Source organism: Leopardus geoffroyi, chromosome B4 (assembly GCF_018350155.1).
Source record: "Leopardus geoffroyi isolate Oge1 chromosome B4, O.geoffroyi_Oge1_pat1.0, whole genome shotgun sequence".
Taxonomy (NCBI): domain Eukaryota; kingdom Metazoa; phylum Chordata; class Mammalia; order Carnivora; family Felidae; genus Leopardus; species Leopardus geoffroyi.
Window position 1 is genome coordinate 24,297,672 of NC_059341.1, and position 27,099 is coordinate 24,324,770.

General features: G+C 42.7%; 1 protein-coding gene across 1 annotated transcript in view; it reads left to right on the forward strand.

The window, feature by feature from the left end:
• The window catches only part of GAD2 (glutamate decarboxylase 2), an 88,126-nt gene that overhangs the window by 46,429 nt on the left and 14,598 nt on the right, over positions 1-27,099 (forward strand). Inside the window, exons 9-13 of the mRNA XM_045465689.1 lie at positions 5,431-5,485; positions 7,079-7,195; positions 9,222-9,286; positions 15,715-15,793; positions 21,687-21,836. Coding sequence (XP_045321645.1) covers positions 5,431-5,485; positions 7,079-7,195; positions 9,222-9,286; positions 15,715-15,793; positions 21,687-21,836 — 466 coding nt within the window. The remainder of the gene's footprint in view (positions 1-5,430; positions 5,486-7,078; positions 7,196-9,221; positions 9,287-15,714; positions 15,794-21,686; positions 21,837-27,099) is intronic.

Consider the following 27,099-nt stretch of genomic DNA (forward strand, 5'->3'; position numbering starts at 1 on the left):
GAACAGTATCATCAAGAGATGATGGAGCAGGAGCACCCGGCTGGCTGTGTTGGTTGAGCGTCCGACTTCAGCTCAGGTCATGATCTCACACTCCGTGAGTTCAAGCCCCGCGTCTGGCTCTGTGCTGACAGCTCAGAGCCTGGAGCCCACTTCAGATTCTGTGTCTCCCCCTCTCTCTGCCCCTCCCCTGCTCATGCTCTGTCTCTCTCTGTCTCAAAAATAAATAAAAACATTAAATAATTTAAAAAAGAGATGATGGAGCAGTATATTTTAGTAGGAGGTGATAGGTTTTTACTTTACTAAACAGTGTTAATAGCAAATAGAATTGGAATCAGGGAACTACTCACTTTGAGGGGCTTCCAAAAAGCCATAGTATTGATATTACATACATTACAGTTCCAGAACTCAGCCTTCCAGAGAGGCAGATATTTTGTTTGAACCCCATAAAAGCTTTGGAAGGCATCCAATGTATGGTGCGAAGAACCTGGGTTCCGATGTCAGACAGCTCAAGGTTTCTCGGTCTGCCCTCTGCTAGCTGTGTGACATTCTACAAGTCGTACGACTCCTAGAATTACTGCTAGTGATAACGAGACTATCTCATATGTATTGAGTTTTATACTCAGTGCTTTATCATGTCTTATATTTATTATCTCATTTAATCCTCTTGTAAACCTTATGAGAGAGGTACTTTATCATCATTTTATGAATGAGTAGAGGGAGAACCTAATTCTTCAAGTACACACAATTAGCATAGGATCTGGGGCAAGAAGCAAGTTGTTCTGCCTCTGCGTTCCGAATTTTAGCCCCGGTCACCTGCCTCTCTGAGCCTCAGTCTCCTTGTCTGCAAGGTCAGAACAATAACTCTCTTGTAGGGTTGGCATGAGGCTCAGAGATCATGGAATAAGGCACAATGCAGTGACTGCTTCTGAAGCTGACAATTCATCATCTCTGACAGCAGTATTGCTATTAGCAGTGATCATAATAATAATCAGTTTCTAACAGGAAGGAGTCACACATGCTTTCTTCTTTGCATACATGTCTCTGTGGACAGAGCCAAGCTCTACTCACTTAAGAAAAGCTGGTTGAATTACTACAGTTTCATCAGGGCCAACGAGCAGGGTCACCAGTGACTCAAGCACCTGATTTGTGACCATTTGGATGCCTGCCTAGAGGTATCAACCCTCTAGTAACATGCTCCTTTCTGTAAGATAGCTTTTCTCCTTCATATGGGACGTTAGCCATGAATCTGGGTCCAAAATCCACACGTGGTATAATTTGTGTCTTTAGCTTCTTCCCACAAAGAGAAGATTTTCCTGGTGGCAATGCTAGCTGCTATTGTGGGATTTTGCCCAGGAAACTTTGTCAAGTTATCTGACCCTATAGCATTACATACATTTTTGCAGACTGTGGCAAAATCAGAAATCTCTGTGCAAGGGAGCCACATCCATAGCAGACGTCTGTTCAACAGTCTGCACTCAAATGCCAGTCCTTTCTTAAATGCTAACACCTAACAGAGAACAGCATTGCAAAGCATCAGTCACTACATAATTGTGCACTTAAGGGCTGGAAGGTGTAAACATTAAAGATACACCTTTTTGCTATGGAGCTACTTTTATTTGTTTTTAATTTTTTTAATGTTTGTTTATTTTTGAGAGAGAGAGAGACAGAGTGTGAGCAGGGGAGGGGTAGTGAGAGAGGGAGACACAGAATTGGAAGCGGGCTCCAGGCTCCGAGCTGTCAGCACAGAGCCCGATGCGGGGCTCGAACCCACCAACTGCGAGATCATGACCTGAGCCAAAGTCAGACACTTAACCACCTAAGCCAGCCAGGTGCTCCACTATGGAGTGACTTTTAGGCTACACATACAGAATGCAACAGCTGCTGATCAAAGCCTCCCTGCACCGAGATGCTTGTCTGGAAAAGCCAAGCCTGGCCAGACCACTTCTATTCCTCAGAGGACCCTTCGAGTTGTCACCCAATGTTTTCTTACCCCACAGCACATGGACAGACAAGGAATGCACAATCCATGTCTATTCTGCTCCTGCCCTACAACCATGACGGCTCAAAACCATAGGTCATATGAACGGTACTTGGCTAGTATGTCACACAATTATTTGAACATGCTACTAGGCTAAAATCTCCATTTCTTTATTTTTAAATGTTTTTTTATTTGTTTGTTTGTATGTGAGAGAAAGCACCACCTGCAGTGTGTGAAGCAGTAGTGGGGAGGGTAGGGGAGGTGTCCTCTGGGTTCCTAAGTGGATAAAGCAGGTTATCTTAAGCACAGAGCCTAAGAAAGGCTGGAACCTGCCTTGTTAAGAGCCACACCCACCGCTTTCCACTTAAACTTGATTATTTGACAAGCCTGCCCCAAAGCTCCCTGATAGGGAAATAGAACAGACTGCTCATTACCGCTTTCCTGACAGACTTGAAAGACACCTCTGATCCATGAAAGTCAGATATTATCTGCAAGGACTTATCTTATCTTTCAAGACTCTAATCTTTCTAAATAGGCTTGTTTCCTATCTGTTCAGCCCTTCTAGGAAGCTCGGTGTTTTATTTCTAGTAACAACCAACTTTTTACCCACATTTGATCTTGGGCCTTACTTCACTTCTCTTGGCCTGCTTCCTCATTTGAAAAATGAGACAATTAGACTAGAAACAGGTCTCCAGCCCCTTGTAATTCTAATGTACCCTAATCTGTGACTTCTCGGTGACACCTTACTGCCTCATGCTCAATAAAACTATCCGGATGTGATTAGACGAGCAAATAGCAGCGGTCAAACTAGTCTACCCAAAACTCTCCAAAAGCAGAGGTGGTTGGCAAAATTTGGGATTTGCAACAGTTTCTGAGAATCTCCCTCAGTGTGCGTGTTTACCCACAAAAATACCATGGCAATTTTAACGGGCTGAAAATTTTATGTAAAGGATAAATATAATACGTGAATCTCTTCTGAAATCTGCACCTTTTGTTTATATCGGTGCTGAAGCAAGGTGTCTGAGCATAGCCTGATCCAGGAGAGACTGAAAATCACTGCTTTGGGGGGTGCCGCTGGGACCAAGCTGTGAAACATAGGGAGAAATGTAGGCAGCGAGTTCCTGTTCCCAGCCCCACCACCCTGCCTTTCCGTTCCCTCTGCCCTTCCTTCAGAAGCCCCCTCTCACGGAAGTTCCCCAGAGGTAGGCTGCTCTGAGCTGGAATCATACCCTCAGCACCAGATGTTCGTTTACTCTCCTTTGTTCCAATCCAGCCTGACTGACCATTGGTAACCTGTCCATTACCATTTCCAGATCATTGCATTTTAACTGCCTTCCTTTGGAAAACAGCTTCACATAAATCAGTGGTTCTTAATGCTTTCAGGCCTAATATCTCTTTTATATTCCAACCATTTTGTGACATCTCCTTCATGAAATGAAATGAAAATCACAGAAAATATAACTTACCTACTTACTATATAATGCCAAAATTATTTTTATAAAATGGCCATTAGAAAAGTAACTTTCTAACTGAGGCTGGGTGGCTCAGTCTGTTAAGCATCCGACTTCAGCTCAGGTCATGATCTCGTGGTTCATGGGTTTGAACCCCACATCAGTGCTGACAGCTCAGAGCCTGAAACCTGCTTCAGATTCTGTGTCTCACTCTCTGCCCCTTGCCCATTTGCACTCTGTCTCTCACTCTCTCTCTCAAAAATAAATAAACATTAAAAAAATTTAAAGAAAAGGAGTGCCTGGGTGACTCAGTCAGTTAGGCGTCCGACTTCAGCTCAGGTCATGATCTGGCAGTTTGTGAGTTTTAGCCCCTCATCAGGCTCTGTGCTGACAGCTTGGAGCCTGGAGCCTGCTTCGGATTCTGTGTCTCCTTCTCTCTCTGCCCCTCCCCGACTTGTGCTCTGTCTATCTCTATCAAAAATAAATAAATGTAAAAAAATAAAAATAAATAAAATAAATTTAAAGAAAAGTAACATATTTTTCTCAAATGGGTGTTAGAAAAGTAACTTCTATTAATATATTTCAATATGTAAAGCTTAGAAGATGTAATAAAGTAGCTCAATGTTTGCTCTATACCTAAAGTCACAGGAACCGCCACAAATAAATTATTGAACTAGTGACAAATACCAAACCCTGCTCACTGGTCCCTAAATGCCAGTAGCATCTCCCAGCCATTTATTGTGACAACCTCCTGCCCATAATTTATTTTTCAAATTGCCTTTTAACACCCTAGATCGATGATCCTGATGTGAGAAGTTTATCCAGTTTAGCAACCTCAAGAGAGGTATTTTGGTTTAAAGAATATTTTTCTGCCTCTGTCACCATGCAACTACTCTGTCCTTTCCCTATTTTTTTCCCAAAGACTCAGGATATGCATGTCACAGTGCATTACAAGCTCAACAATACAAATTAACACTTATGGAGTGCTTCCCACACGTCAAGCACTTTTAAAATACTTTTGTATGTATTAATTTATTTAAACCTCATAACTCCATAAGTAATATTATTATCACTATGTTCCAGGGATGATAATAATAGGCACCGAGAAATTAGGCAACTCGACTAAGAATTACACATCTAGCTACATCTAGCTTCTTGTGGAAATCAACTCCTTTGATTATTATAATGTATTTTTTAATTTTTTTAATGTATGTTTGTTTGTTTAGAGAGCAAGCCAGGGAGGGGCAGAGAGAGAAAGGGAGAGAGAAATCTGCACTGCACTCTCAGTGCAGAGCCCCATGTGGGGCTGGAACTCATGAACCATGAGATCATGGCCTGAACCAAAACTAAGAGTTGGACACTCAACAAACTGAGCCACCCAAGACGCCTCCTATAATGATGGAGTTTTATAATTAGCAAAGCACTATCTTTGTTTTTATTTTAGGAAAGAAACATTTCAGGGATGAAAGGATGTTTCTTTTTCCAGAGCCCACGTATCTAAACGTTTGAAATTTGAGCCCATGTTTTCTTGGCTTGCTTTATGCTTTTAGCACGTAATTAGGTAGCTTTCTTAATATTTTCATTCAGTTGTTTCATAATGGATTTTCTCTTCTTGGCATGTCATCTATATACGAAATTGCAGCTCCATTCATTTAAAGACTGGGAATGCAAATCTTTTTTCTGCACTCTCTTTTCATTGCCAACTGTCTTGCATTGAAACAGGCTTGTTTCAGCTGAGTTAAGAGGATGGCCTAAAAAGCACGTTCTGTGCAGAGTGGAGGGACATGTGGTCAGGACTCTCCTAAATGTGTCAGAAATCACAGTCCTGCATCATTCAGGGAGGAAATGCCTTTCTGCCTGGAAATAGCCACAGAGTTGTCTTAACAGATCATTTTTATCAACAGTTTAGGGCTGAACTTTTTACCCTGATGTGGCTGCTTGTAAGGACAACAAAGTAACGTATTCGAAGCAAACCTACAATGTATTTATTTTTCCTTTCAGAGGGAAAATGATCCCATCTGATCTTGAAAGAAGGATCCTTGAAGCCAAACAGAAAGTAAGTTTTTGTAGAGAGTTAACAAACCAAGGGTACATATTTCTATTTTCATCCAGTGGAGAACACACTGTGGCTTTGTTTTAAAAAGAGGACTCAATTCTCAACCTCCAAGCCTTACTGAGAATGTGGGATTTTGCATCCAGTCACTGTTTATGACTCTGAGTTGTAGACTCTGCTTTGGAAAGGTCTAAGTTGCTCTTTAAATAATATACACTGTGGTAATACACATAGTGATGCTGTAAGAATTTCTAAAGCATTTGTCTTTCTCTGTGCTGAGGGTTGACATTAAACAGACATGCATTTGAAAGATCATTTTCACAAGTGGAAAACATCACAATGTTAACGCAGCATGAGTTACCGTTGTATGGGTATTTGAAAGGGGCCCATTTTTCCTGCCTACAAATATGGATACGATTGGCTCTCTAAGCATCTTATTTTTTAGGAAACAATTTAGAAGTCTTAGAAGGAGCAAGTTCTGGAGACCTAGAAAGTCATTTACATCTCTGGATGGTTTGCAAACCAGAGAGCTTGTTTGTAGAACTCCCTTAAATGTAACTTTTTTTTCCTTTTTTTTTTTTTTTTTTTTTGAGAGAGAGAGTGAGAGCATGATGAGGGGAGGGGCAGAGGGAGAGGGAGACAGAGAATCTTGAACAGGTTCCATGCTCAGCACAGAGCCTGACGTGGGGCTCAATCCTACATCTCTGGGATCATGACCTGAACCAAAATCAAGAGCTGGATGCTCAACCCAGGCACCCCTAAATGTAACTTTTAGTGGATATAACCTACAGTTCCTAGTTCAACAGAAAACATACATTTTATTATTATCAACTCAGGAAAAATTATTCCTCTTCATATGCCTTTTTTATTTCCTACACAGTGGCCAGAAGGCTCCCCTTGTTTCTGAAGTAGAACTACTCCTGGTAGCACAAACCATAAGATTAAACCTTTGCTGCCACCTAAAGACAGACTCTATAACATCCTGTCACATCTCCCGCTATGTTCACACCTTGTTTAAGACATTGTTCTACCTTCTTCCAGCAATTTTCACTTAGCCAGGGCCAGAGGACTGCTTAGATGGATAAGAGTCATGGCTTATTATATAGTCTCACACGAACCCTTCCTGCCCAAGACACCAAATAAATTTATATCTGAGGATTTTCCAACTAGGAATAATGGGCCGGTCAGATTTCCTTCTCTTTGTTCTTTTGTCTGCTCACTCTAAAGCACTGTTACAGAAAAGGAAGACCGAAGAGTGGGCCAAGGGGGGGGGGGGGGGGGGGGAGGGGAATCTACCTGGAATAAATAAAGGGCTTGTGGGCACCACAAAGCTTCCTCACCTATGGGTCCAGTGCAGCCTCTTCTGAGAACCAGAGTGTCTATTCTCATAAGACTGACTGACAGGTCCAACAGAATGGCCTGGAGAACTCAGATCCTGGAGAGTGAACATCCTTCCAGGCTCCAGGGTGTCGATGATCCTGCTGATGGTTCCAAAACTGCAGATGATGGGGGAGAATTTCTACTGTTTTCATCAGCTGTTTGAAAAAATTCTCAAAGCCCTATTTGACCTTATTTGGGGCTTTCTCGTTTGCATAGGGATTTGTTCCTTTCCTTGTGAGTGCCACAGCTGGGACCACTGTGTATGGAGCATTTGACCCCCTCTTGGCGGTCGCTGACATTTGCAAAAAGTACAAGATCTGGATGCATGTGGATGTGAGTATCCCATAGGAACTGCCACTAAAATGCCCTTGCATGTTTATTCATTGGGGGCTCGTGGAATGAAGTCTGTCTTTTCTCTTTTTTTTTTTTTTTTCCTTTGGGAGCTTCTTTTTAGAATAGGGATATTTAAGATTTTAAGATTGCAGAGACAAAGCAGCACACAACTTGCATAGCACACAATGTTGACTAGAGGAAGTTGGAGGCTGATGATGCGTTAATGTTCCCAACATGATAATATTCTCATTTCTATGACCAGTATCCAAGCTGAGCACTTAGCTCTCGGTTCATTGGCCCATAACATCCACGGAGGAATGCAGCCTACATACGTACATACACAGTCACACACATGCAGATTGTACTTCCCTGTGAGAATGATCAAAAAGGCATAAAGGAGTTACGTTTCCATGGGAAACCCAAGGGATAAAATCTCAAACTCAAGTCAGGTATTTGTATATTTGGAGAGGAAAGCAGACTTGACAGCTTGCTAGGAGATATGGGACGCCAATTTCCAATTTCTTAGCTGGGTCACTTAAGAAGATATTTCATATTTGAAATGTTTTGACTCCAGGCCTGGGCACACTAAAATGAAGATGTGCCCACCAAAGCATTTTCAAATGAAAAAACGTCAAGTTTTCCATAGACAAAATGAAAAGATTTAAACTTCAACTGCTGTAAATCAAAGTCTGGCTCAAAGATCAGCTGTTACCTGCAAAATGTTTGTTACTAATCCATTATTACTAACTAAGGCTGAGCCAGGTAAATTTCCACTATCCCAGTGTTATCCTGCATGGCGGGTATCAGTCTTCTTTTCCTTCCCTGATTCACAGTGTGAGTTGTTTCTTAGGCTACCAATGACCCCATCTGTTTTAGAAATGAAGACACTAAGAAAAGGTTGAACAATTCCAGTAGCATTATGACCTGGGTCTCAGAACTGGAGAGCCTGTTAAACCTTGCTAGCTGATTCAGGAAGAGGATTAATCTGACAACATTAAAAATAACAATGTCTGTGTGTCCTAAACCAGCAGATGCTGCTGTCTCCCCTCCAGGATTTCTACTTAAAATAGAGAGATTTCTTAACCAATTGTATTTGCTTTCTTTGAAACATATCAAATTTAGCACAATCAAATACAAGTAATGTATTATCTTAAATGTTTATACTTTTATAATTAGATTAGAAAAATTCTTAAAATAGTACCCATTTGGAAAATTGGATAATTTTTCAACCTGAAATTATAACAAACTAAAAAATAAGTAAATAAAGCAATTATACCCTAACAGGTGGGGTTTTTTTTTTTTTTCCTTAAAATTATCCCAGGATTATTTTTACCCGCAAAGAATTTCAACATTTTCCAATGAATCTCCATCTTGACATTTTTTTAAAAGAGATCACTACATCAGTACACTAATTCAAATCTTCAAACTTGAGTACAAATTTTTAAAAAGCATGTTCCTATCGCTCAGGGAATTGACTGGTACACATTCTTCCTGCTTGTTTCTTTCTTTCTTTTTTGGGCAGAGAAATTATCTTATCCAAAAGTACACATTAGTAAAATAGGATCATGAAGCTGCTTATTTCCTCTGGAATTATCCAGACTCGTCAAAGGAGTTTTCCTTACAACTCAGAAGCAGCCTAATGGGTACCTAGCCCATCCTCTGTAATGCCAACTGGGGAGACAATAGGGTTTCTCATTTTGAGATCATGAGTTTCATTAGCACTATGAGTGGTGGTGATAAGTTGGGGAAAGGATCTTTTTTCTTATGCAGACAAGAAATGTGCCCCCCAATTTGTCTCCTTCCACTTGTATAAATGTAGTGTGGAACCTAAAACCTTAGAACAGCCCCCAATTTAAACTTTGCAAGTCTAGTACCAGAATAAGGTGGCCAACCCCCTAAATTGCCTGGGGTTGAAGAGATCACTTTCACCCCACAAGATTTTCACTGTTTTGGAAGACACCAAACTTTAGAAATCTAGGCAATGAAAACCCACTACCTTTTTCCTTGTATGATCTTCCTTTTGCAGGCAGCTTGGGGTGGGGGATTACTGATGTCCCGGAAACACAAGTGGAAACTGAGCGGCGTGGAGAGGTATGCCCATTTTTCTTGTTAACTACGTAAAACATGAAAGCTAAATATAAAAGCAAATTACACACAATTTCTAAGAACTCTTAGAACACAGGTGAGCCCATTCTGTGCAGTGTTTGTGTGCCTTGCCTGTGTGGTCATTGACACATGTGTATTATGTGTAAACAACAAAAAGAAATCAAATTCCCATATCAAGTGGCCCAAGCGGAATGTTTCTCCAATAGAGATTCCTAACTGCAGTCCGTGGTTGGCCAGAGGACTCAGGAATGACCTTCCTAGAATCTCTGAACCAACTACCAAAGTTGTTTAAAACCTCTTAGCAGGTTATAGTTTTCCAGGGAGAGGATCTGTAGCTTTCATGCTCCATAAAAGGATAATATTGACCACCTTAAGGAAACCAATAAGTAAATTTGCACCCTTATAGTTTATTAGTGTTGCAAGCACGGGTCTGGGGTTTGATACAGCCCACTGAAAGCAAGACATACTTGTGATAACATCATCTCATGGTTATAATTCCATGATAATTTTTTTTTACATAGTTCTGATTGATGCAGCAGAGTACCTTTTCTTTTTTCCCCAAAGACTAAGCAGTAGATGGTTGAGAAAAGCAAAGGAGGTTATATTTGATTAGCATAAAACATATGCAGGTCTGAAGAGAAAGGAAAAAAATTATAGAATGCAATATCAGCCCCAGGCTTTGCTGACCATGTGCAAAGGAAGCTCAACGTTCCCAGTTCTCCCATTACACCATGGCAGGTCAACAGTAATGGTTAGCGCTGACACTCAGGCAGCTGAGAGAGCCTGAGTTCATCTGAGGCCAAGTGCCCCCCATGCCCTGCCAGGTAGCCAGATGCTGCCCAGGAAGAGGTTCCCACTGGCTCTGCCCCTAGATGTCTTGGCACAACTTCTGTTCTGGGATGAGGAGAGAGGCCAGTGGAGTGTGGGAGCGTCTGTCAGCACTGGTCGTGCAGGCAGCCAGACCAGAATGAATGCGTGAGGCATGCTCTGCAATACCCAGGCCCATTCACATGCAGGCAGCCCATGAATGTAGAAAGAGGGGTGGGGGTTACCAAGGCAGAGTCAGGGGCACACTGCCTGATTCATGGAAGACTCGAGATAGACCAGCTGAGGCTCAGGTCAGCGGGATAGCTGTCCCTGAGTCTGCTGGCTGGGGTCAGCGCCCAACTGTAGAACTGCTTATGCTCTCTGATCGCTGGTACCCATTTAGGTATGGGAGGCTGAAGGCAGGCATAGCCCCCTCCCAGAGTGAGCCGGTCTTGGCCTCTGCCTCTAGTCCTCAGGTGCTTCTCCCACGCCCAATTTCTTTTTCCCCCGTGAAGATCTGTATGAAACCAGACGCGTAAGGAGGAGGCAATGCACTAAGCAGGGAGAGACAATGCAAAAAAAAAAAAAAAAAGAAAAGAAAAGAACAGCTTGGAAGGTGCCTGCTCAGATGATCAGAACAAGAACAAAATTCTCGTGCTTTTGAGAGAGGTGGCCTGTACACAGTACTTCTCTCTTCTTTGAGTTTCTTTCTCTCTAGCACAAAAAGTAAGCATCTATTATTGTACCTTTAATACACCTGGGACTCCAAGTGCTGAGAGTCACGGAGCATCCTCCACCAATGATGACTTAAAAGCTCACTAAATTACTTACCCTGAACCTGGGAAAAATAAACACCCACACACTTTTGTACTAAAGACTATTATTTGAGAGCAAAGCTTAGAACATTCACTGTGGAACATAGAGTCTGTTCCAATGGCCATCGTTCTTGAAATGGTATTATAACTAAATCTACTAAGTGGGATAGCAAAATATGAAGTCCCCAAAAATGAGGGACTGCCACCTGTCTACCTGAGAGCATCCATCTTGCTGACTTATTAGCAAAAGGCACACTATCTTTGGCAAATAAGGTTGTAGGGCCAGTGGAAAGCCCTGGGCATAATGTGTATGGGCTTAAGTTGAAGAAAGAAATTTGCCTCACTTGGGAGTATACATTTTCTCAAAGATTCACTCTAAAGTGGAGGAAATCCATGGACAATTATTGTCCCCAGATCAAGAGGTTCCCCAGTGGTCACAGGGTCCCCTATGACATCCTTATAACAAAATGGCACGTGTAACCAGAGCCTGCCTGGCTTCCCTTGGAGTGCCTACCAAATTCTCAGAAAGCAACCTTCTTCCTCGCTAACACTGTCAAATTTTCTAGAGATGTCATAGCTGAGAGGGCTTGCCAAAAGCCCTAATACTCCAAAGTATGCTTCTGTGTGATGTAAACTGACTCCTTTAATCCCTCCCCACAGCAGGTTGCTGCTTACCTGTGATAACCCTTTGTGGTGGCCCACTCTCCAGGTTTTCCAGCCCAGCTGGAGGTCCTGGCACGCCTTCTACCATATTACCAATTATTGCCCTCACCCCTGCCCCAAGAGCTATTTAGAAACTAAATTCAGTAGCTACTAAACCTCTGCCATATGCAAGGCACAGCAAGAGAACAAAGACCAATGTGGTGTGAAGCCTGTTTTCAAAGGGTTTAGAATCTAGTAGGGAAGAGTGACAGTCAATAATGGATTAAAATTCAAGGCAGAGGAAGTAAAGGCTCAAGAGACAAGCGAGCTGCTTGGCAAGCACAGAAAAAGGAATGATTCCTATTCAACAGGGTTATTAAAGGAAGGCTTCGCACAGGGGTGGGCATTGGCTCTTCATGAGATGGAAGTGGAAGAAGGGCATTCAAGGTGAAGAGCTAGCTAGGACATGGAAGTTGGAAAGAGTCCTTGGAGGAAGTCCAGATAAGTTTGGTTGGAGCCTTGGACTCATGGAAGTGACTAGTAAGCTCGTGGAGTGTCCACAAGTCCTGCCCAGGGAGTCTCGGTGGAGAACTTGCCTCCTGGGCCATGTCAGGATCAACAGAAATCCCCGAGCTGAGAATCACTGCTGTAGGAGCCACTATTTCACATGGAGAGCCTTGGATTTCAAAGGTTGGGGGCACAAAAATGAAAGCCCCTACTGTGGCTTTCAAAAATGAAACCCATGGAGGGGTTTGAGGAGACGAGGCGGATTATCTCACCTGCCGTTTGGAAAGATAGCTCTGGATTTGGGAGGAGATGGAAACCACTGAGCTTTTGGGAATGTCCAGGTGAGAAGTGGTAGCGGAGGTGAGAGAAGCTAAGGGTGCAAACTGGGGCAGTAGCAGCAGGGAGGGAAATGAGGGGATGAACCCAGGAGTGTCGCTTCCACCAAAAAGGACAAACTATTCACAGAGACTTGTTCGTCTATGGGACCAAGTGTGATTTTTTTTCTTTAAGTTTTTGGTTCTTATTTCTTTAAACTTTCTTTTTCCTTCCTTTCTTCCTTCCTTCCTTCCTTCCTTCCTTCTTTCTTTCTTTCTTTAGAGAGCAAGTAGGAGAGGGACAAAGAAAGAGGGAGAAACAGAACCCTAAGCAGGCCCTGTGCCATCGGCACAGAACCAGATGCAGGGTTTGAACTCACAAACTGAGATCGTGACCTAACCTGAGATTAAGAGTCAGATACTTAACCGACTGAGCCACCCAGGCGCCCCAGGACCAAGTGTAATTTAAAGAACAAGGACTTCTGTTTACCTCCCTTGCTTCTGAAACATTGTATGTGTGTGTGTGTGTGTGTGTGTGTGTGTGTGTGTGTGTGTGTGTATGTGTGTGTGTGTATACATATATATATATATGAAAGCATATATGAAAGTATATAAAAGAAAGTATTAAGTACAGATAGTGTTTAAGCATTCTGTAATGTACAATGCTCTTCGTGTAATTAGAGTGTGGTATATATATATATAATACTTTCTTTTGCCTTACTTTCCAATACTTTAAGAAATTCTAGAGACTTGGGGCGCCTGGGTGGCGCCGTCGGTTAAGCGTCCGACTTCAGCCAGGTCACGATCTCGCGGTCCGTGAGTTCGAGCCCCGCGTCAGGCTCTGGGCTGATGGCTCAGAGCCTGGAGCCTGTTTCCGATTCTGTGTCTCCCTCTCTCTCTCTGCCCCTTCCCCGTTCATGCTCTGTCTCTCTCTGTCCCAAAAATAAATAAAAACGTTGAGAAAAAAAAAATTTTTTTTAAATAAAAAAGAAATTCTAGAGACTTTCCACCTTGGCAGATTTTACAGTCTTGCATAATATGTCAAAAGGTATGGGGGACATTTTTTTTGTAGGTATCTTTGACCAAGCTGGCATCTTGAAACATCTTCCTTAAAAATTACAACAAAATCTAGCACCAAGGACTAAAGAATAAAACACTTTATACAGAGATTATTATTATTATTATTATTATTACTATTATTTAAATAAAGCTGCAAGGGGTGATGTCATGAGAGCAGGATAAAGAAAATGATACTAAAACACTGAGGTTTGAGAGCTGGATGTGTGGGAGGAAGACAGTGTGAGGCGCTGAGGCACAGAACACACAAGAAAGGATAGATCTAGAAGGATGAGGAGGGGGTAAGTTAATGAGTTCGTGTGGGGTCTTCTGAGTTTGAGGTGCAAATGAGGGCACAAGGATATGTCTTAAGACAGCCCTAAGGGATTCATTTTTTCTAACTTAAAGTAAATCACAGAAACCACATAACTGAGTCTCACAGCCAACGCTTTGAAATGAACCTGAGGCTGTTTTTCATAAATTGCCAACATTTCTCAAATAAACTAACGGCACATCACTGAATCACTGTGTGCAGCTTTTTGCCATGTTTGTGAGGCAGCCCTGCTGAGAGAGAGGCAGGACAGGAGACTCAGTGACAGGCAGTTGTGAACCTCAGCAGCTTCTACTCTAAAAAGACAAGTTGGCCACTGCATAGAAACGAACACCTCCAGTCAGAGAAATGGATAACAGCTATTGTCTTCTCCATCAGATGTCATTATTAACAAAGCTGAGTTTCATCAGGATTAGTCATATAGCTGTAGAATATTATAGAAGCAGTATATATATATATGCTTCATGTCACCAAGCGTGGAAATGATAGAATTGAAACTGATAGCAAAAGCCAACCTTATTTAATGTTTACCATGTATCAGAAGATGAGCTGGGCCTATTCACTGATTCAGATGAGATCCCCAGGCCAGTAGGTGTTCTCCGACTGGCCGGCTGACGCCCACCATTCATCAGGTAAACGAATGAGACTGTCCCAGCTTCTCATTTCTTCCCAGTGTTCTTGCACCTTGAGAGCTGAGAGGAGGGTGAACCCAAGTCCTTTGTTCCCTCAGAGGAGGGGGAAGTAATTTCCCACACTCCGGAGGCAGCTGCCATGGCTGTTCTCCTTTCCCTCCTGCTGTGAGTCTCTTCATACTGGGGTCACACTCATGATTCTCTGCCCCAAGGATCCCTCAGGCTCTCGGAAGACATGCACAGAGGCTCACCTTGCAATGGGAACTCATTCATGGAGGGAACTGCTGCTTTCCCTGGAGCTGGGGGAGGAGCTAGTTGAGTAGTCCAGAGAGAGTGAGGGAGAGAAGTTGAATGAACTTGAAGAAGGCTGCAGAGATAATAACACTGGATCTGAGCCTTAGAGAATAAGTAAGATTGAACCAAGTGAAGCAAAGAGAGATGACATTCCAGAAAGAGGAAATGGTATTAAGGAGACCCAGGAGTGTGAGTATAGAGTTTTCTGAGAATGAAAATAAAATAGTCTGTTGTGATGAAAATGGGTATGGAAAAGTGAAAAAACACAAGACAGAACACGTGGCCTGGGCTCACCCTTGAGGGCATTATTATTATTATTTATTATCATTATTATCATCATCTGACCCAGAACTATGCTTTAGACTTTTCAGATAGCATAAATACCTGGCAATCGCTGATGGGAGAGCATTGTATTTCTCAAGTGTGTCAGGACAAAATAGATTGAAAACTGCTGTAGGGGCTATAGCATATCCCACCTGTGGTCCAGAAGGATGTCTGTGGGTTAGAGAAGAGATGGAAATGGATGAGCTAGAAGCTGTTGTGAAAGGAAACTTGGGAGAAACGTCATGATCAATTGAAGAGGAAGAAGGAGAAGCTGAGTGAGAACAAAATTAAGCAGTGAAATGAGTCACTGTGATAGTGTCAGAAACATGAACAATGGAGGCACACAAGGACAGCCCTTCACCTGCATGGTGCTCTGCTCCTTGATGGCCAAAGCCAGGACCCTGGACTGGATGATCCCAGTCCCTCAAAGGGGACCACAGGGAGGCTGGCTGAATTCCTGCATGGAAGCTAAGGGGGCGCCGCGTGAAGATGCCGACCCTCGCCTATTCTCTTTGTAGACAAAGAAAAGGTTGTAGATTTAAGAGCCCACTTCTTGTTTTGTAAAGTTAGTGTCATCTGGGAGTCTGAGAAACAGTGCTAAGAACACTGAAGCTCTGTTGTCCCAGCACAGGACCTTGTAGTCTGAGTCTGCCATGGGTGCCACCCTCTTAACTTCATTTCTTTCCTTTAGGGCCAACTCTGTGACATGGAACCCACACAAGATGATGGGCGTCCCCTTACAGTGCTCTGCTCTCCTGGTTAGAGAAGAGGTATGTCTTCCCTGACTCATGGCCCAGTCCATCCATGGAGTTCAGTAGAATAAATGTGTGTATTAACAGAATCAGAATACAGGATGATTTGACAGCCTGGAACAGCGAGCCATCTCCAAAAAGGGCAAATTGTTAACAAGGATGATGCTGAGGTCCTCTTATGTCCAAGTATAGGACGGTCATAGTTTGAGTCTACAAGACAGGTATGTTTCATACATGGCTAAATTGTACTTGTGAAAAAAGGCATAGAATGTTAGGTTGTACTTGGCAGGGTCAACAATGCATCAAGAGAAACTTAGCATTCAAAAAAAAGTAATGGGTCTAAAAGAAGTGGAGTCACACAAACAGAAGGTTACTGAAGGGGTTGTGGGGAGGGATGGGCTAAATGGGTAAGGGGCATTAAGGAAATCATTGTTGCACTATATGCTAACTAACTTGGGTGTAAATTTAAAAAATGAATTAAATGAAATGTTAAAAAAAAAAAAAAAAGATGAGGAAGGTCGTAGTCTCCCACTGTCCTCTAGATAAACCATGCCTGAAGCCATTTGCTTAGGTCAGTGCCAAATTGCATATGGGACCCCACCAAGCTAGGGTTTGAATGGTGGGCAACAATTGGTGAACCTGTGACAGATGTGGTTGAAATAAGCAAGGATGTTTAATCTAAAAAGAAAAAGAAACTTAAAAGACTGAGAAGATGGCATCCTTCACAGTTTAAATGACTCAAGTGGAAGAGATTTGGTTTCTTCAGGGAACTGGGTCTGTAACACTGGATGGAACGATTTGATGGCACAATCAGAATATGCCATGATTGAAGTTCTGACTTCTGGTCAATAAAAGGAAAGCTTTTCTAAAAATTAAGCTTCCTCCGAGGTAGTGAATGCTTTGCATAGGGATAAATTCACCACCGGGGGTAAGTGACTGGAGATTGGACAGACACTTATTAGTAAAGGGAGAGAAAAGATTCCTTTATTGAAAAAGAACAAAATAAAACCCCTAGGATCCCTTCCAAATCCAAGAGTTTATGATGCTCTGACAGCATGTTCCTTATTGAGATATAAGGAATAAGGTCATTGTATAAGACCGTATTAAGTATTCTGTGATAAGGGAGCTCTGGGCTTACAAAACTTGGGATATTTTAGGGGTGCCTGGGTGACTCAGTTGGTTAAGCGTCTGACTTCGACTCAGGTCATGATCTCACCGTTTATGAGTTTGAGCCCTGCATCAGGCTCTGTGTTGACAAGTCAGAGCCTGGAGTGTGCTTTAGATTCTGTGTCTCCCTCTCTCTCTGCCCCTCCCTTGCTCATATTCTCTCTCTCTCTCTCTCTCTCTCTCTCAAAAATAAATAAACATTAAATAAAAAATTAAATAAAAATAAAAAAGATTTTAAAAACTTGGGATATTTTAAATTGAAGAGTTAAAAGCAAGATTTATTACTTCGGGGCATACCAGAGCCTTTCATAGGCGGATATATATTGCAAATATCTTTAAAGAAGGAATTTATCAGGTAGAGTTTCCTAAATTTATTTGACCATGGGAATTTCTTTTACAACTATTTTATAGCACAGCAACTATTAGTACATTCAAAATTGTTTGTAACAGAGGTGACTGGGTGGCTCAGTTGGTTAAGCATTGACTCTTGATCTCAGCTCAGGTCTTGATCTCAGGGTCCTGAGTTCAAGCCCCATGTTGGGCTCCACGCTGGGTGTGGAGCCTACTTAAAACAGTTTACAACATAATGGTCTATAACTTTTTAATGGCTTGGAATCAGGATATTATCAAGGCCCTTTATGTGAAAAACGTCACGTTTACTTATCCCTTTGTGCAATGAGACTGGTGCTGGCCAACCTTTAAGAGGTCATGTGTTTTGGTTTCTTTTAATGTTTATTTATTTATTTTGAGAGGGGGAGGAGGGAGGGAAGGAGACAGGGAGAGAGAGAGAGAGAGAGAGAGAGAGGGAGGGAGAGAATCCCAAGTACCGGCACTCCATTACTGCATTTTTATACTCCATTGCTTGTGGTAGTTACAATGGGATATTTCATTGCCAATGATAATTAATTAGCCTCAGCACCAGAAGTTTAGTATGGAACATGGGTGGCAAAGTGACCGAACTATTCCAAAGAACAGTGAATGAATCATGCTGTCTGACTAAAGCAGCATTGCTGGTCTCCTCACCAGAAACCCCACCACATTTTAATTTGTCACGAACCACAGGAAGCCTCTGACTCTTTCATTATCTACAGTACAATTGTGTTTTTACAGAACGTTTGGCATTTTTTTCTCTTGTGACTCATGGCAAGTAAAGAGTAAAATGTGATCTAGTTAAAGTTAGAAGTGAGAGTTCTTTAAAAAATAATTTATCCAAACTAACACAAAATGTAATGCAACTAAAATTGTAAGGAGACCCTGAAAGACCAGATGGTAGGCAATAAAACTGGGCTCAACCCTATAGTTCGGGCTCCTTTTGCAGTGAAATTCATTGTTATTCTTTTGAGAGTGAGGGAAATTAAATAATTGTAATAGAGTGGTAAAATGACATTGGATTTGAAAAAGAAAATTCACTTGAAGGCCAATAAAATTGAAAGTTGCAACAGGTGACTCCATTTTGTTTCATGGTCACAGAAACTTGGCATGCAAGCTCACAAAAAGGTGTACCAGTCCTAAGGGAGACCACCCCAAAGTGTGGAACAGTGGGTAGAGAGGACCAGCTTCTAGTGGTCCTTTCAAAACATATGACCTCGGGGCATCTGGGTGGCTCAGGCAGTTAAGTGTACCACTCTTGATTTCGGCTCAGGTCATGATCTCACAGTTCATGAGACTGTGCCCCGTATCAAGCTCTAAGCTGAGTGTGGAGCCTACTTGGGATTCTCTCTCTCCCTCTCTCTCTGCCCCTACCCCCATCCCCCTCTTACTCCCATTGTCTCTTGCATGAATACAAAATATATGAATGAACATTTTTTAAAAATACAGTACTGAAGCTCTAACCACTCTTGAGAGGGGAATATGGCATTTCAAAGATTGGTTATTTAAGACATCTCAGAATAATGATGTCTTTATTTTTTTAGATTTCAGCATATAAAAATAACAATAAGCTATCTTAAAAGCTATGGCTTCCAAAGAGAATTCAAAACATAACAGCCAGATGATAAAGTACCTGAACTAAGTGTAAATAAAGCACTAGAATAATCACACTATTAGTATTTTACAAAGCAAAAGTTTCTAAAGTATTTTAATTACAATAAAACCAAAACATCAGGATATTCCTCAAAGAATGAACATTATACTCTGATTATGATGTTTTTGAATAAATGCATTCTTGTAAAAAGGAGAGTAAAAGCATATATTTCACTGTTGTTAACCTGAAGTTACATTTGACCCTGAGCCATTTATCCCACAGGGTTTACCTATCCCAACAGCTCATCCTGTCTGGATATTGGCCCCATCTAAAAAATTTGATTCTTATTGCTTTCTTTCTCCAGGAAATTCAGTGTCCCTTGCAAATTTTTTTCTTAAAGTCCCCTGAAATTACCACATTCTTATCAATAAGGTTGCTTATGTTTGTGAGTAGTTGTTTTATATATTTGGGGGCTCCCGTATTCAGCACATAGACATTTATAATTGTTAGCTCTTCCTGATGGATAGACCCTGTAATTATTATGTAATGCCCTTCTTCATCTCTTGTTACAGCCTTTAAAGTCTAGTTTGTCTGATATAAGTATGGCTACTCCAGCTTTCTTTTGACTTCCAGTGGCATGATAAATAGTTCTCCATCCCCTCACTTTCAATCTGAAGGTGTCCTCAGGTCTAAAATGAGTCTCTTGTAGACAGCAAATAGATGGGTCTTGTTTTTTTATCCATTCTGATACCCTATGTCTTTTGGTTGGCACATTTAGTCCATATACATTCAGTGTTATTATAGAAAGATACGGGTTTAGAGTCATTGTGATGTCTGTATGTTTTATGCTTGTAGCGATGTCTCTGGTACTTTGTCTCACAGGATCCCCCTTAGGATCTCTTGTAGGGCTGGTTTAGTGGTGACAAATTCCTTCAGTTTTTGTTTGTTTGGGAAGACCTTTATCTCTCCTTCTATTCTAAATGACAGACTTGCTGGATAAAGGATTCTCGGCTGCATATTTTTGCTGTTGATCACATTGAAGATCTCCTGCCATTCCTTTCTGGCCTGCCAAGTTTCAGTAGAGAGATCCGTCACGAGTCTTATCGGTCTCCCTTTATATGTTAGAGCACGTTTATCTCTAGCTGCTTTCAGAATTTTCTCTTTATCCTTGTATTTTGCCAGTTTCACTATGATATGTCGTGCAGAAGATCGATTCAAGTTACGTCTGAAGGGAGTTCTCTGTGCCTCTTGGATTTCAATGCCTTTTTCCTTCCCCAGATCAGGGAAGTTCTCAGCTATTACTTCTTCAAGTACACCTTCAGCACCTTTCCCTCTCTCTTCCTCCTCTGGAATACCAATTATGCATAGATTATTTCTCTGTAGTGCATCACTTAGTTCTCTAATTTTCCCCTCATACTCCTGGATTTTTTTATCTCTCTTTTTCTCAGCTTCCTCTTTTTCCATAATTTTATCTTCCAGTTCACCTATTCTCTCCTCTGCCTCTTCAATCCAAGCTGTGGTTGTCTCCATTTTATTTTGTAGTTCATTTATAGCATTTTTTAGCTCCTCCTGGCTGTTCCTTAGTCCTTTGATCTCTGTAGCAATAGATTCTCTGCTGTCCTCTATACTGTTTTCAAGCCCAGCAATTAATTTTATGACTATTATTCTAAATTCACTTTCTGTTATATTGTTTAAATCCTTTTTGATCAGTTCGTTAGCTGTCGTTACTTCCTGGAGATTGTTTTGAGGGGAATTCTTCCATTTCGTCATTTTGGATAGTCCCTGGAGTGGTGTGGAACTGTGGGGCACTTACCCTGTGCTGCCTTGAATAACTTGCTTTGGTGGGCGGGCATAGTCAGACCTGAATTCTGCCCCCAGCCCACCGCTGGGGCCACAGTCAGACTGGTGTGTGCCTTCTCTTTCCCTCTCCTAGTGGCAGGATTCACTGTGGGGTGGTGTGGCCCATCTGGGCTACTTGCACACTGCCAGGCTTGTGGTGCTGGGGATCTGGCGTATTAGCTGGAGTGGATGGGCAAGGTGCACAGGGGCGGGAGGGGCAGGCTCAGCTCACTTCTCCTTGGGTGATCCGCTTCCGGAGGGGCCCTGCAGCACCGGAGGGAGTCAGACCTGCCGCCAGAGGGATGGATCCGCAGAAGCACAGCGTTGGGTGTTTGCGCGGTGCAAGCAAGTTCCCCGGCAGGAACTGGTTCCCTTTGGGATTTTGGCTGGGGAATGGGCGAGGGAGATGGCGCTGGTGAGCGCCTTTGTTCCCCGTCAAGCTGAGCTCTGTCATTCCAGGCTCAACAACTTTCCCTCCCATTGTCCTCCAGCCCTCCCGTTCTCCAAGCAGAGCTGTTAACTTATAACCTCCCAGATGTTAAGTCCCGCTTGCTGTCAGAACACACTCCGTCGGGCCCCTCCGCTTTTGCGAGCCAGACTCGGGGGGCTCTGCTTGGAGGGCGGGCTGCCCCTCCGCCCGGGCTCCCTCCCTCCAGTCCGTGTAGCGCGTACTGCCTCTCCGCCCTTCCTACCCTTTTCCGTGGGCCTCTCGTCTGCGCTTGGCTCCAGAGATTCCATTCTGCGAGTCTTCTGGCAGTTTTCTGGGTTATTTAGGCAGGTGTAGGTGGAATCTAAATGACCAGCAGGATGCGGTGAGCCCAGCGTCCTCCTACGCCACCATCTTCCGCAAATTTTTTTCTTAATACATTTCACCACAATATAAATCTGATGGAATACCTGACCAAGTCAGTAGAGTTTCCTAAATTTTCCCTTCTCTTCTAGGGGTTGATGCAGAGTTGCAACCAGATGCATGCTTCCTACCTTTTCCAGCAAGATAAACACTACGACCTGTCCTACGACACTGGAGACAAGGCCTTACAGTGCGGACGCCATGTCGATGTTTTTAAATTATGGCTAATGTGGAGGGCAAAGGTGAGCATGTGTAGATCCGCTGCATATCGACTAAAGACAGAAACTATATCTGGTGACCCTTATTATGAGATTAAAAACTGATTTCCAAATTGCAGATTACCCACGATTAAGTTTCTTTAATCCTATTTCTGGATATCTGCCTTCTGCACAGGCAAGAACATAAGCCAAATTGCTTCTAACACTCACTCATCTAGAAAACAAATCCAGGCTGCTTTATACGGCAGGACATCTGGATTTTTAAGAGGTGTTTTGTTATTGTTGTTTTGTTGTTGTTGGCTCTCAGCTCTTGGTTTTTACCCAGTGATTGATCCTTTCAGGGTGGTTGGTGCCTTCTTTTTGTTTGGAGGACAAAAGTGAAAAGTCAAAACCCCACCATGATAGCTTTCTTTTGACATTTTAAGAGATAACCTCTCGAGATAAAGCTTTTTCAAAACTCTGGAACTACCCAGTAACCTCCATTTGCTCAGCTACTCTGTTGATCCCAGCATTTAACTATAGATGATCACTCCTCTCAGGGACAGAGACTCTGTAAGTAAGAGAATACGGTACTGGCTGGACCTAATTGCTGCCCTTTCAAAGACCATACCTGGTTGCTGAAATGTAATCGGATGGAAAGGTCCAAGATTTTATTTTTAATTTTGGCCAGATTCCTAATTTCAATGTCACACATCAGTAACTTCCCACCTGGTTTCATTTACCTCTCACAGGAGGCAATGGTCAGAGCAGCTGGACATGACAGAAAAACCCAACTGCTAGAAAAACCCAACTAACCGAAAGGGTGCACGAGGGAACCTTGACAAAGGAAACAAGAAAAGGAGAGTTTAGAGGAAGGCTGGCACTCCCTGAGGTCCTGTACATTTGGGAGAGGGGCCCCAAGAGTTAGCTGTGAGCTTTCTCGGGAGCCTGCACAAGCAGGTGGCAGTTCAATCCCAGGGGACACAGAAATAACTCGGTCAGCAGGAGTGAGACCTGCCAGGGTAAGACCCAAGAATGTGCCCTTCCCCGGGTCCATGTGAAGAGGAACCATGTCTACGGTGAGTTCCATGTGCTGTTCTTTACAAGATGTTTCTAAGTAAAACTGAATGCCTTGAGCAGTTAAAGAGGTGGATAGCTAACAAGAAAATAAGGGGGCTTGGGAGTGAAATAATGCAGTCAACAGCCATTTTATGCAATCTTCTTTAAATCCATCCAGGAAAAAAGGCAGTAGAAAGATGGTCTCAATGCAGAAATAATTCTTACGTGGTTTCCAGGGATGGCTGGGCTACATATTCTTCACACAAGCCTCTGTAATAGTATTTGCTCTCATTGAATTTCCTCTAAGTGTTGCTAAGTATCCATCCAGCAGCTGCCTGCAGTCATTACCTCATAAACATGGTATGAGGGGTGGGCTTCCATCCCTTGAGCCGGGCAGGGGCCCCTTCCTCTCTTGAAAGTGAGAGCCTGACAAAGACACTTACTTGGTCCCCACCACCCAGACGAGACTCCTTCTGTTGGCAAAGACACTTCCATTTGGCAAAAAAGAAAGAAAGAAAGAATAGGAATTATTGGCATACTCTCAAATTGTTTTAACATGAGTAGATTTTTCATTTCCTTGATTGGTGGGAATCAAAAATGATGAACATAAATATCAGCTAGGTAGTTGAGGAAAGCCTGAGCTCTAAATATTGTTCAGTATCATCCTTCTTGTCCCCTTTTCCTGCGGTGTTTCTATTAAGATGATGATCATTAGCTATATTTACACAAAAATGTTCCTCTCATGGTTCATCAGTTCCCGCTGCTCCTTTTCCATCTGAAGCCTCCTCACCAGCATGGGGCAGCGGTTGGTTATAAGAGAAATAACTTGGAGGACATCAGGTGTGAATTAAACAACAGCAACAACTGAAGCCTGAAATAGGCAGAGGATCCAGTTTCTAACGTGCTGAAATAAAGGCACCAGAGAGGGAATAAAAAAGGAAAAAAGAACACTCTCAGCAGCCACATAATTTATGGATACATATTCCTTTAATTTCTCACGCAAAACCTTAAGTATCTAGACACATAAATGGCAAAAACGTCCATTTGCTTTTCAACTTAAAGCTGCACATTTTGCAAAATGAGATGATAATAATTATAAAAGTCATAAGATCAGTCCTACAATCCAGATGAGAGGTGAGGATAAGCACCCTCCCACATCCCCATCTCTCTAGTGATGCCAGCCAGGGAAGGAGAAGTCTTCCTGTCCTAATAAGAACTGTGAAAGAGTTGGCAATGACTCGATCTTGAATCCCCTCAGGAATGAGAAAACAAGACTGAGGAGGAGCTAACGTTAATTAGTAAATCCTCTGTTATCAGATATACCTGGAGAATACCCATAGTAAGGTAAATCCGTATTTTTCTCCTTAGCAATACAAACCACAGGAAAAATACTAACCTAAATATAAATATTGCTTAGTCTGTTAATGACTGGTGGAGCTAAATGCACTGATGACAGCATCAGATTAAGTCCAAGATAATTGATAAGAGCAACTGTATGCAAAAAAAAAAAAAAAAGAAGAATGAGCCTCTTGATATGAATGCTAGGAGGCATTCTAGACAGATACCTAAGCCTGTCATAAGCAAAGGCCCCCACCTGCCCTCAACTCTGTTCTTACTGAGTAGACCTTTCATTTTGTCTGCATTTAATTAGAGAATGCTAAGACTTGATTATTTTCCGGATGTCACAGATTTTCATCGTGGTTAAAACTCAGTGTAGATAGGGGTGTCTGGGTGACTCTGTCAGTTGAGCAGCCGACTCTTGGTTTCAGCTCAGGTCATGATCTCACAGTTCATGAGATCGAGCCCTGGTCGGGCTCTGCGCTGACAGTGCAGAGCCTGCTTGGGATTCTCTCTCTCTCTCTCTCTCTCACTCTCTCCCTCTCTCTCTGCCCCTCTGCACTGGCTTGCAAGAGCGCTCTCTCTGTAAAGAAATAAACTTAAAAAACTGTTTTAAAAACTCAGATAGATATAGAAAGGAAGGAAGGAAGGAAGATAGGTGAACAAACCTTAATTTTAGGCCTGCAAGGATGGTGTAATATATAACTACCTAGTTTTCACAGTAAATCTATTTGTATATAGTTATGCAAATTATGCAAATTAGCAGGTTTCCCTATAGTTTTCTGTGATTAGCCTCCCTCATTGAAAATGTAGATAACAAAGGGACTGACAAATGGCTGAGAAAAAAAAAATACCAGGAGAAAACTATTAAAGGGAAATTGATGCCTGGCACACTCTTTGCTGAGTGACTGAATGAATGTTCATTTTCTCTTAAAATATTAACTTATTTTAATACATTAGATAATGAGCATCTGTTTTTGTGCCTGATCCTGGATGGGATGAAGGGGACACAATTTTCCAGATGATATAAGATGAATGCACAGATAAGCATCACATAAGACAGAATATAACTGGTTGTAAAAGAAACCTAGATGCACCTCCCCAAAAGTTTGAGGATGGGGAGCCCATCCCGAGTTTGAGAGCCAAGAATGATGTTTTAAGAGGTCACCTTCAAGGGGCACCTGGGTGGCTCAGTTGGTTAAGTGTCCAACTCTTGATTTCTGCTCAGGTCATGATCTCACAGTTCATGAGTTTGAGCCCTGCATGGGGCTCTACCCCTGTCTTGTGGTGTTTTCTTGGGATTCTTGCTTTCTCTCCCTCTCTCTCTGCCCCTCCCCTTTTGCTCTCACTCTCTCTAGAACAAATAAATAAACTTAAAAAGAATTTTTTTTTAAAAAAAGATGGGTCTAGAGCAGGACAGGTAGAATACATAGAATTTCAGCCAGTGGAGCTGGGAGGACACCGTGGGATGCGGGTCTAGCAGGAGCTCTCCTGCATACTCTGATGCTAGTGGAGAGTCCAGGTTGATGGAAGGGTAATTAGGGAGCTACCATCCAGGTAAAAAGAGGGCCTAGGTAGGGGGGCAGCCATAGAAATGGAGATGGTAGCAAGGGATTCAATCATTATTGCAGACCCGCATTTCTGGGGCCTGAGAGCATTAGATGAGGGTTTCGAGAAGCAGAGAAGGCTCGTGAGCAGCACTGATGGTGTCAGGCCCTGGAGACAACACAGCTGCAGCAGCTGAACGCTGGTAGACAGTGGCATCACTGAAGAAGTGGATATACGCGGTGTTCATCTTCCTAAAATACCAACTTGGGGGTCTGGGGTGGGACCCGAGAATCTACATTAATAACACAGTTGATCTGGTGCTGATACAGATGGTTCCTCAGAACATACTGTGTCAAAACACCGCCCTAGGGAGGAAAAGTTACACCTCCATTCATTCATCCACTCATTCAACCAGTGTGCATTGAACCCCTAATGTATGCCAACCCTGCTGGTATGACGGAGACTGTAGTGAACAAAGGAAACACCAGTCTGTGCCCTTGTGGAGTGTCCACTTCAGCCAGATAAGTCTACACCAATCCTAAGTGTGTAGGCAATGAGGGAGAAAATAAAACCACCTTTCTCCTGAAGCTCCCTCAGCATAACTCTGACACTGGGCTCTAGACTTTCACCTAGACATGTCCCTCGGAGCCTTCAGCCTCCTTCATAGCAACCCAGGTCATGGTGATAAAGTTTTCCATGCGCCGTTGTCATCCTCAGAATAGGAACTGTGTGGCATGTGACAACTACTCAACATGTATTTGATGAATGAATGCATTTTGGAGAATCTCGTAAAAGCCTTCCAAACTATGGAAATAAAACATGGATCTTCTTCCCATAAATATCCAATATCAAGGGGCGCCTGGGTGGCGCAGTCGGTTAAGCGTCCGACTTCAGCCAGGTCATGATCTCGCGGTCCGTGAGTTCGAGCCCCGCGTCGGGCTCTGGGCTGATGGCTCAGAGCCTGGAGCCTGTTTCCGATTCTGTGTCTCCCTCTCTCTCTGCCCCTCCCCCATTCATGCTCTGTCTCTCTCTGTCCCAAAAATAAATAAACGTTGAAAATATCCAATATCAAGAGAGGCCAGGCTTCTAAGGGCAAACTAGAGTTCCCTGTGTCACTCCCCCTTGTACCTCTTTAGCTTTCAACTAAAGGATGATCAGTTTACTCCTTAATCATCTTAAGTGAAGTCCTAGACTAGCAAAAGCGAGAAGATTCCCATTCTAGTCTCTGATAATCCCACTGCCTTTGTGATACAATCAAACTCGTGTTCAGAGTATTCATTTTACTTTTACCATGTCCCTATATGGGAGATCAGACAAGCACCATCATTCCCATGGGACCAGTAAGATTAGCCAAGGCCATGTG